This window comes from Lathamus discolor, chromosome 5 (assembly GCF_037157495.1).
Source record: "Lathamus discolor isolate bLatDis1 chromosome 5, bLatDis1.hap1, whole genome shotgun sequence".
Taxonomy (NCBI): Eukaryota; Metazoa; Chordata; class Aves; order Psittaciformes; family Psittacidae; genus Lathamus; species Lathamus discolor.
In genome coordinates this window covers 69,604,092-69,616,236 of record NC_088888.1, presented here as the reverse complement: position 1 = coordinate 69,616,236, position 12,145 = coordinate 69,604,092, and the positions used below count along the sequence as shown (strand labels likewise).

Sequence of the window (12,145 nt, the reverse complement as noted above, 5' to 3'; positions counted from 1 at the left end):
AATAAAAATTTTAATACCTCAGATATTTAAGCAAAAGAGTTTAAGCAAGCTAATGACATTATCAGCGACAGAAAGAGATCTGCATGCAGAACTCTGTTTTTTAATCTGCCGTGGTCCTTGAGCTGTTTAAACCTCAGAACATTTATTCATCATCTAGATACTTAGTATACCTTCAGTCAACTTGCCACACTTTTCCTATATAGGTCTTACCCTCCCACACTGATACTTTCCTGGCAGGAAGAAAACCAGGGTACCTCTAATGCCAAGAGAAATGCAGTACTCCTTATGTAACACTTGCTGTGAAATCTTTGCTATTCCCTGTCACATTTCATTCCAGACACTTGAGACTGCTCAGATACTCAACTTCATTTGTCTTTCACTTTTCCATACACTTTTAGTTCCAACCAAATGATAAAATTTAGTTAATTTATATTATATGCTGAAATGAAAAATTTACAGTAGTCATTTTTAGCCTGGAGGAGTAGATGTTATCAATAACTTAAAATACCTTCAGCTTTGCCTCGGGATGTTCATATGCCTGAAGCATTCTATCTTCTCATGATTATACAGTATTAGCTTCAGTCTTAAAATTACTTTTTTGAAAAAATTTCTACTTTAGTATCTTTCTGCAAGAAAATATATATTTTCAATTATTTTTTACAATCATGTCTATATATACCTTTAAAAGGAACATAAATTTACACAAGCTACTTCTTTTGAAACCATAGATAAAAACAGTTTGGAAAGATATTTGCCAAAAATAAAATTCAAGCAATACTAGCATTTAAACATGAGCTGACTTGCAAAAATATTAACCTAAATTGCACAGTTGTAAGAACGAAACTAACTTTACCAGTTTTGAATTCAACAGTGCCAACTGTAACACTAAATGCTGAAAAAAGTGCAAAAATAAACAAAAAACCCCAGGTCCTGTAAAAGTGAAATGCTGTTATCTATAAGGTATTTTGGTTTTAGCATCTTGCAATTTCTATACTGCCATAATTTGTAGTGTTTGTGAAATTATTTACAAATTTCACTTAGCAAACAATGTTTTTTCTCCTTGAATGGACCAATACAGGTGGGGCTTTTAAAAACAACATAACAGAGTCCTTCAAATTGTTAGAACTTTCAGGCAGGATTCTCTTGGCAGCTGCTTATGCAGCAATTTAACAGAAATTTTATAAACCTGAAGTATAGGAACAAGCAATTTAGGCTTGTTTCAACTCAACCTCAAGTTATGAGAGGGCTTTTTCACCAATTAAATCCAGAATAAAAGATGCAGTTTGGTACGTTATCAGCTTTATTTAGAAATTTCCTTTGCAGAAAGAAACAGAAAATATCAAGACCAGAGAGGAAGCCAAGGAGAGCAGGATAAAGAGAAACCAACAAGCTGATTCAGAAACAATCATGCAGTAGGCAGCAAGAGAATATTTTACACTAATAAATGCAGGGGTACTTGTCTTCTACTGTTATGTATAGAGACAGAAATACATAAGTATTTAATTTCTTCAAAGGACAATTACAGATTAAGTTTTTAGTACCAGTTAACATCAGCAAGTAACTGATAAAAGCAGCAATGCACCCTTCCCAGCCAGCTGAGAACATCATCTGCAATACTCACATGCTGAAGAACAAACTGAAAAAATTTTAGTTGTGAAACAGAATTCCTAAGAAAGTCAAAGTACCTCCATTCTTTGGAAACTCTGTTTTGTGTAATATCTCCCAAAAGGGAGGCTGGGTGAGGAGCATCTAGAAGTTAAAAAAAAATAAATTATGGGGTTCATGACTACATGTTCTGGATGCTGCAATATCCACATGGTGATGGCATCTTGATGAAAGCCAGGGCAAGAGAACTAAACATTACTTGCCAGATTTCTCCTCTGAGGAACACCATCTCTTACCAGGAAGCTACTTCTCTGAATAAAGTCACATTAATGTTTTTGAAAGCAAGTGTTGTCCTAAGATGTCTCCTGTATTAACAGATATTTGAACAGCAATGACCAGCAAATTTTCCTTTCCTGGAAGCCAGCAAATTCAACAAACATATATCCAAAGGAAAATTTGTGTTTGGAAATTTTACTAGAAAAGACACATCTACTGAACAGAGTTGCAAAACTATTTCTGTGTAAGGAAAAAGAAAACTTTCAAAACCAAGCCTAGTTACAGTGGAGAATTTTTGATTCAGAAGTGATTCAGATTCTGAGAAGTTACACCTGAAAACTATTTTGCTTATAACTTTGTTTCAAAAATTTATGATTGAACTGCATTTCTCATTCCCAGACTGCACAGCTCTTCCAAGAAATACTTTTACCTAGAAATACAGATAACTTCACAATTGTATCAATGTCCAAGAACACTTTGTTACAAATAAATATCACCAGTATAATGAATATAAATTGACCATGTTTATTCACTGGTTATTAATACTCAAACAATTACTACCTATCATTTTAAAAATGCTGACTACACATAAGTGCTGCTATAAATTCAGCACTGAAGTGCGAAAAATAAAGTAGTCCTTTAGCAATAAAGCCATTTTCAACTAACTGGAAGTCAGAAATGCCAGAACTGCAAAGCTTATAATTCTCTGAATTTGGAAATTCATTTATTTGAAAACCTGCATGTTCAAAACAAAAATAACCCAAAAATTTAAAAACATGCCATGAAGATGCACATACTTTATATTTTCAAAACACAGATTTAATAGCTAAGCATCAGAAAGCAAGTACTTCGTGATTTCAGAGATGAATTCTCAATTAAAGCTTGCATATTTATCATCTGCATAATGTATCTAATAGGAAATCCAAATTTAGGAGAAATGTTTGTATCCCATTTAACAGCTAGCTGGTGCCTATCTATTTTATCCCATTTAACAACTAGCTGGTGGCTGCCTCCTTTTTCTACCAAAAAGTACAAAAGAGCTTAGGGCTCCTGGATTATGAGCTGGAAGGTCAGGAAAGCAACATTCTCATCCCAACAAAGTATTTCTTCAAATTATTTTACTTCCCCAGGGAAGGCACTCTGGCAAAGGAAAGAAAAAGTCTGAAAACTTGATTTAACCTTTTTATTCAGGAAACAAATGAGAGCTAAGACAATTTTTTTATATATATTTATTAAACATTTCTGTTTCTTATCAGTCAAGTTCTGCTTTCACCTGCCACTGCTGATTACCTCTTAGTTGAAGCAGCAAATTTTGCTTAAATGAAATGCTTTGATAGATGCTGTTTAACTAATGCAAACGAGCAAAGAAGCAAGAAATGGTATCTTAAGAAAGCAGAGAACACGGCTGTTATACAGAGAAGATTCCCTGTGAATTTTCTATTTTAATGACCTACAGCACAGTCAGCTCAGTGGAAGATGCACAAGCAAACCCCCCATTTCCCAACAGGACTAATGTTTTAAATCATTTTTATGAAAATATTTGCATTTACATTGCACTCCAGTGATTACTTAGGGCCCATACCTTGTAAACATGCAGTTTATTACTGCACCATTCTAATACAGCCCTACTGATGACTCATCTGTACAAAAAACAACCATATTTTCTTTCTGAGATAGACTTTTGGACAGCTTGGTTCTAGTGGAGTTTTTTAGAAGCCCAGAAGAAAGCAAAACACTGCTCCCCCTTGGAAAAAAGCCTTTCAGTCACAGGTGGTTTGGCACATGCAGACTCTACATATGGAAATGCACTTCAGCCGCTGTATCCAGAATCTCTTACTGGTTTAGCTCGTCTTTTTCTACACCATAACAATCACACCTTTTATAGCAAATCAAACATTTCTTGTCTTTTAATAATGTTTCAGATACTTAGCAGAACTACTGTGCAGCAGCTCCACAAACAAAGCTTATCAAAATACTTCTGCACATTTAGCACTGACCTGCTAAATCCAGAAACAGAGATGGCTCCCCTGTTCCCAGTCCAAGATAAATTCAGCCATTGGATGAGAGTGCAGCGAGACTGCAGGTATTCCAGAGATGTGTCATTAATCCTTGCCCAGTAAGGTTGTAAACTGAGATGAATGTACTGTAGAGGATCACAGCAATGTTGATATAGTAGCTTACAAGTTTGCGCTAGTCTACACAGGTCTGGTACTGTAAGGTGACTCAAAATCAACTGGATGAGCTATATTAAAAACAAAAAAAAGTCACAGATGGTCATACAAAACTTGAAATGTTAAGAGAAAACCAAAAAGGATTAAGAAATGTTCTGTCTTCAAAGAAAAGTAAATCCTTTTACTTAAAAGTAACATGACTAAATCATTGATTAACTATTAAACAGGACTGCACTGCCTTCTCAATTTGATGACATTAAGCAAGAAAGGAAAAAGCAGATCAACATATGAAAGTGACAGGAAGCTTTCAAATTAGAAGTTTCTTTACCCATGCTAATTTAAACAGTGATATATATGTAAACACTATGTTTACATATTTCCCTTCACAATGTCTGCACTGCCGTTGATCAGAACACTGAATTGGCATTTTCTTTCTTCTGTGGATTTGGCTTTTAAAATGGCAGCACATTTGCAGAGTACATAGAAAAACAATACCATGTCCCAGTTTCCCCACACCTTGAACTGATTTCAGATTTATTCCTCTGCTCCTTGCTTAAAAAAACCACGAAACAACAAACCCAGTATTTTGTCTTCTACCTTACAGCCTCTCCCATCCATGCTGGACTATGCAACTAGGTAAAAAAATTCAGCATTTTCAGATCTTTTACAAAGTAATCTCTTCCTTGCTGTAATACTTGGAGAGCATTTTTGTTCTACGCCAAAGTCAAATCTGAAAGGCAAAGTGCTTTTTTACCTTTATCAGATTGAATCAGTTTCAGAACAACCACCAGCCCTTCCGACTAGCACCACTATACATGTTTTCATAATGACTTATCTTCAACTCAGAAATCAAGAAATATCCCGTCTCTTATCATGTCCTGTTTTCCTTTCCAAGGGAAGATCAACAAACACAGACACATAAATACTCACATTAGGGAATAACAAAAACATTCAGCAAAAAAATCTCCTTTAGATTAGGAACTGAGAGAAAATGTGCTTGAAAAATGAAATTAAAAATGTATATTTACTTTACCAGAGCTGTCTTCAACAGCTATAAGTACCTGCACCAAAGTTATGTAACTAAAATTGGCAAAGTGTTTTCAAGCAGACTGGGAAATAATTACTCACTGACATGAATCAGTGTAAATAATAAAAAAACCAAAACAAAAAACAAACAAACAAAAAAAAACACCCAAAAACCCCACCACAACCAAAAAACCCCACCACCACACGCCAACCCCCATCAACACAAACAAGCCCTCAAATCAGCTTAAACTGGAATCCGGTGGCCCTTTCAAAATACCATAATGTTTCATTTTGATGTCTTTACAAGCATTTACAAGACAAACCACCCAAAGCCAGAATAAAATGCTTGATATAAAATGAAAATGAATCTTTTAGTGAGATCCAAACAGACTGTACTTCCAATGAACCAGTTTATTATGCAGTCAGCTTCCGCCTCCCCTCCTCCCCCCTTCATTTTTGGAATAGAAGAAATAAGAAAACAATCCAACTTCCTGCAAAATGAAAAATGTTACTTCCTACTCAGCTCCAGATTTAGTATTTAGATTTCAAACACTATCTACAACTCCTCAAAAAATTTAACTTCAACTCCAACGCCAAAATACAGTGTTTGCATATACTCCAGTTTCTCTCCAGTCTAATTTCAAGTCTTTCCTTCTCCTTGCTCCAACCTTCCCCTAAAAACAGGCTTTTTTGTCTCTGCAGGTGCCTGAAACTCTCACCTTAGCTTGATGCAAAGGATTTGCATAAACATTTCAATGTGACAGCAATACATACATACATATATATAAAATATACATCCATATATAATAAATTAAGTTGATATATTAATCAAAAAAGTTTGCTCCCAATTAACATTTAGGTTGACAGCATTTTGGTATTTGAGAAAGTGCAAAATAACATGGAGCTAACATAGATATAATCCCAAATTAGTATCTTGATTTTTGGTTGGCTAAGATGCATACTTAAGCCTAAAGGTTGCTAAACACAGTCTTGTCTATTGTCCTAATAGTAGATACCCAAACATATACCTATTTTTCTAAGACCATCAATTAAGTTTAAATTACCTGCAATATTCTGGAAGACAGCTTCAAATTCTTGCAATCTTTCAGCTATTCCATGCTCTATAAAACACCTAAATATTTATGAATAGTCTTTTCCCTCAGACTTTTCCCATGCTTATTTAGTAAGTTTTCTAGAGCAGGGAGCTCAGCAAAGGCTGTCAAATTAGCTAAATTTACATCTACAACTAATGTGGTATAATAATGCTTGATAGAAACAAAGTAACAGAAACTTTGTTCAGTGGCAAAAAAAGTTATTTTGTAACTTTTGAGCAGTAAAGATAATGGTGAATGAAATTCTAAATGCATCACCAATGTCCCTTTACACTGATTACTTCAGTGAGTACAGAATGTTGCAATTTTTCCACACCCTGAGACGAAATCCCTTCCACGTGAATGTCTTGATCAGAAAAAAAATAATCCTTTTTTACTGAAATTATGCTACTTCATAGTATCTATAATGAAAAATACAATGAAATTACAGTAGTATGACATTACGATGTAAAGTACTTTTTTTTCTGGCTTTTGATTAAACAAAGATAATAGATACCAAACCTACAGGCTAATAGACATTAATCATCCTTAGTCTGGAGTCTGGTGTCTGTCAAATTCATTTTTTATGTATGTGTATCCTAGCACAAAGTACAATTTGATACCTTAATGAGTATGTGATATGATGTGCTGTATTGTGCTACACCATGTTCATGGTGATACAAAGAATGCTACAGAATTGAGTATCTGCTTCAAAAACTACTTCTGTAACACAGTTTCTCAGAAACAACTGTTTTCACTTTGTATTTATAAAAAATTATGGCAAGCATTATTGTTTTACACTCTTATAAATCAGTAAAAACAAAGATTATTGGAAAAAAATACAATGGAGTGTGCAGAAGAAAAAAAAAACCAACAGAATTTACACATCACTTTTTGAGGCTGTGATGGGCCAACAGAACTTTCTTTCCTGTTTCCAGGGCAAACACAGAGCATGCCAGCTTTAGAGATGTGGTGAGACCAAGATCCATACCTCAAAACCTCCAAAACTTGAAAGGTTTCCAAATCACAATTCTCTACGATTCAACAGCAGTATGCAAACTGTCTGCTGTTTGAGCACAAAAAAGATTCTGATTCATATCTGATCTGTGCCTTATTATCACCATAGTCCCTGATTGCAGCATCTTACATATATACATACATTTTGAATTACCAATTAAAAAAATATAAGTTCTTGAGAAAACCCCAGACATCTCACCCAGTTTGCTTATAAGCTCAGACAGGATCTTCATCACACTCTTCAATACACTGGGTAAAACTTTACTAATGGTGCAACTCCTAATGGTACTTGCCTACTGAAAAGTTTCTCTGGCTTTTTCAAGTTTTTTTTCTGAATAACAGCAAGCTCATTCTGTGCCTAGAGCACAGTAATACAGAACTTGATTTGGTCAGAAAATAATGCCTGGATGCTGGTCAAAACTAGAATATCTGCACTTTCTACAAATAGCCTCTTTTACGTTCTCCAGCGTAAGTCCTTCCAATATGAAAATACATTGGCCTTTGCAAACCATTCATTTGGAAACACATGAATCAATGACTTGCAATTTCTTAATTCTGCAGCTACAGCTGCCACAGCTCAGACTCCAATTAATCAGACTTGATACTAAGGCATGCTCAGATAAAGAAGAAAGATTATATGCACAAAAAGGAAGAGTGAAGAGAGGAAGAAGAAGATAGCATTCTAAGGCTTCTGACATTTCTCAACATAGTTTAAGAAAACCTAGTCCCTAGTTACATGATCCTATAGCTTGCACTAGCAAATACATACACATCTAATAGCACACATGGACACATGAAGAGTGGATCTTGCAACTGCTTCACAAAACAACCATTTAAGTCTCTCTTTTCTTTATTCTATTCAATTGCATGCTTTCGTGGAGTGGGGTTTACACCACAAGGCTGTAGGCTCTGATCCTCTCAGCAGTGGAAGGCTGTAAAGGTTTTAAGCCCCTTCCTGATGCGAAGAACAATAAAAGATCTTACTGACAGACTGCACAGTCAATTAATCGAGATTCCAGGAGGACTAAAGCTGGAGAGATCTTCTCCCATGTGCCATTGCTCAGAGCCTACTCTACTATAGCAACAGGCAGTATATGGGCCATGAACTGAAGGGAATCTTGTGTATACGGTTATTAGCTTTTAAGGACCCTCATGAGTTTCCCTTTCCAAAGAGAGGCATAAAAATCTTGCTGGCTATCTGAAAGCCTACAAATATAGAAAGATGTAAAAAGTTTACCATTGAGGTAAAAAAGGCGTATGACACTTAAAAATGCTCCTGCTTATTGCTCTGACCCTTTTATCAAAGTATCATAAGAGATGCAGATCTTACATTCAAGAGCTGTTTTCCTGGAACACAGGTGCCAAATCCACATTTAGCAGTGAAATTCACTTCCCCTGACATGGGCAGGTCAAAAACCTTGAGGCAGCTTTCAGAAAAAAATGGCTTTGGGGAATGATAAAGATGTTATTTGTATCTTTTTATATTAAAAATTTATATATATATATATATATATAAATAAAAGCCTTTTGGACTGCAGCAGACAGGATTTCTTCTGACTCTCTGCAGAAGTTAAATTCTTGGTACATGGCACATCTTGGTGAGTCTCAAACTGCACAACAGTTATGCTATGGCAGGTATTCCTCACCTTTCTCAAAGGTTTTTAATTTGTTCAGGCCTTCAGGTCTCAAGGGCTTCTGTAAAGCCAACTAAGACTAAGCCTTACTCCTTCCACTTTAAGAGCAGCACAAGTTAGTCAAAGATATCTGGGAAGAAACACAACAACATGAAGCGTGTCCTGGAAAATCCCTCCTCAATTTTAAGGCAGTTATAGAGAACAGATGATAGCACATCAAAGCTACTAAGGGCCACTTAACACTGCTCATGAGCAGGGAAGGAAAATTCTCTCCCCTAGCTCACCCAAGATTTTACATTTTCTGCTAAGGAAGTCTGTGCCCCGGGAGCCAAGCATTTTTCCCTTTTGGAGCAGGAGCAATGTAGAACTCATACTGCAGCAAGCCATTCCTAATGCCATTTTGAGAAAAAGCACAGTCTATGAAAGGATAGTCTATGGAAGTTTCAGAAAGACAATGAAAACAAAACAAAGGCTGGAGGAACTGCTATCTACTTTAAGATTAGCATGGAAGACCATTCAGCCTGTGTATTTGATGAATTATGGACAGCAGCACAAAAAAGTCTGAAACAGCTCAAATCCGGAACAGGCATATGCGTGAAGACTTAGGACAGTTACATGTTCACAATCAACATGAACATCTAAAAAGATACCATTTTTCATGTAATGTATCAATCAAAACTGGAAGGAGTCAGCAGTTGTTGCTTTACTTCTTCCATTACAAGGTTTGAACACTTCCCAGCAAAATCTGACACTTGTCAGTCTTGAAGCCAGCATGCAAAGTACTGTTTCCATACCTGACATGATAAAAAAAAAAAATTGTCATACTACAAAGTACAACATTTTTGTTGTTCTGATACCCAAACCTTCCAGCTGGACCAAGAAAATAGGAGACTGGGATTTCTGCTGTCACAAAACTAGTCCAGAAATAGTATTTTGTAGTTTTCTGACAAATTTTCTATCCGTATTTTCAGTTTCTTTAAATCAAAGCCAAAGGGAAAAGAAACAAAACAAAACAAACCCCCCCCCCCCCCAAAAAAAACCCAAAAAACAACACAAACAAACAAACCAAAAAACAACGTGCTTGGTATTGACAGACTATATAAATGCATTCATGAAACCAAACATGTTAAAAAATGGATAAAAAAGGAAGCTAGTACACAAACAGAAAAGCAGAAAAGCACAATAAAGTACATGGAGACAGAAGTTTATAGGAGTAACAGAACCACACAAATACTTCCTAAATTATAATCTTAATATGTGCAATAATATGGGCAGAAAAGATTCATCAATCTCTCTAGTAGTCTAGTACATCATAAACCAATTTATCCAGCCTTTTCAAACAAGATTTCCTAGATTTAAATCAAGTTTTTCTCTAAAATTAACTTCTTTGAATGACTAAAACAAATACATTTTCAAACTTTCAAACAGTTGTATGTTTTAAGATGTTCTGAAATCAGCTGCACCTTTGCATAGACAAAGTACTTTCTTTACTTTGATACTTATATACAAGCACCAACAGTAAAATACGTTGCACACTGTATGGACTCTGAGGAAAAAGAAACCACCACTAGAGCTAACTCAGGATGAAGCTGGGACCCTCATTTATTATTCCACTGCAGCAACATAAAAAAGAAAAAAAAAAATCAGACTCAAGAACTGAAGACTTAAAAGAGAAGACGGACATAGGAGAAAGATGGAGAGAGTTGTTATATTCTCTCTTTCCTCTTTACATCACAGCAAACTTCTGCAGGTTACTTCTGCAGGTTACTTCAGCACACAGTCACCTAACCATGGCCTTCATGTACGAAACTGGGGTACTTAGAGACAAAAAATGTGACAAAACCAAAATTCTATTTGATTATGCATTTCTGAAAGTGCCCTACAATTAGTGACGGCATTTCTCACTATCCTCCCTTCACTTTCAAAAGCGAGCCCGATTCGAGCCGCAAGCACTCTGAGCAGCTGACGAGCTATCGCAGTAAACAAACACTTCTTCTGGCAGACTGCAGTACCCTGAAGAGCAAGCAATCACGCCTATGCCCAAGTCAAGAGGTCTGACCAGCAGGTGAAGGTTTCTTTCCATTATGTGCAAACCCAGCTTATTTCAGAATGGAAGTAAACTGACTTACATAATTCAGGCAAAACTATACAATAACTGCAGGAGACTCATAAAAGAATACAGGGAACTGAAAAAAACAATCTTGACTGGTACCCTGTAATACACCTTTAACGAACAAGACAAATATATCCAGTGTAAACATGCCCTTCTTACCTCATAAGGCAGTTTATCAAAATATCCGTTAGTTGGCCATTCCCTGAGGGTAACAATGCTGAACTGTTTGTTCAGGGTGTCCATTCCACAGCCATACCTTTCTTCATCCTCATCATCATCTATATCATTCATATCAATCATTGAAGTCTTAAGTGAAAGCACAGGTCTCTCTTTCACACCATGTAGTACTACTGCATCCAATTCAGTGTAATAGTCCAGAAGAGAGCTGTTCACTTCCAGTCGGATTAGGTTTGTGGGAAAGTTTATCTGTTTGATACAAGGTGTGAACTGCCGTGCCTGAGGACCATTTACCTTTGTAGGTGCCTCGGACCAAAGGATCTCCCATCTGTAAAGGAAAAATCACACATACAGACAGCATAGGGATTAGAATCAAAGTTACTAAAGCAATTACTGAATACAGTAAGAGGGCTTCTCTGTTACAAGTCTTTAAGTAGTAAGAAACATTGTTGAAAAGACAATGAAAATTATTATTTCCCTAGATTTTGTAAGTATCCTAAAGAGGAATTTAACAGGGCAAACTGATTCATCATTTTAGCATATTTTCTCTGCAATGCTAACTAACAAACCAAGCTGCATACTCATAGTCATGAGTACATAGTCATAGAGTACTGTTATTCATGCACAAGCTGTTCTAACATCTCACAGGTAATCATAACAAATGGATTACAGATGACTTTGCAATGATAGTGTGTAAGTGTAAGTATGCAGGCAGCAGTCTTGCCATGCAGCACAAATATCCAGTCAGCTGACATCTCTTATTTCCCACAAAAGGTTTTAATAAGAGTAATAATAAACCCCCACTGTTCACAGAACATCAAACCACAAATTGCAGCTATGCACATTTTTAATACATATATTTTACACATATTTTATAATTTAATATATAAAAATAATATAAACTTTATCTGTCTAGGCAAGCAAACTATTCCTTTTAAAAGTAATTCACTGTCAAATTACAAAAAAGACAGACTCTTCAAGTAATTTTTGAAAAGGTCCTTTGCAAATAAAGGTAGAACTTTCAAACTGCTAAAC

At 35.8% G+C, this 12,145-nt stretch overlaps 1 protein-coding gene across 5 annotated transcripts in view; it reads right to left on the bottom strand.

The window, feature by feature from the left end:
* FBXL4 (F-box and leucine rich repeat protein 4) overlaps positions 1-12,145 on the bottom strand; it is a 63,799-nt gene that overhangs the window by 35,534 nt on the left and 16,120 nt on the right. For 4 of the 5 annotated variants that reach the window (XR_010613164.1, XM_065681184.1, XM_065681187.1 and 1 more), the window contains 2 exons: positions 11,093-11,438; positions 3,879-4,123 (listed from right to left, as the gene is read on the bottom strand). Coding sequence is in view for 4 of the 5 variants with exons in the window: in XM_065681184.1 (XP_065537256.1) it covers positions 3,879-4,123; positions 11,093-11,438 (591 nt within the window). In the remaining variant the exon portion in view is untranslated. The remainder of the gene's footprint in view (positions 1-3,878; positions 4,124-11,092; positions 11,439-12,145) is intronic. The other variant, XM_065681188.1, reaches the window with a different exon arrangement.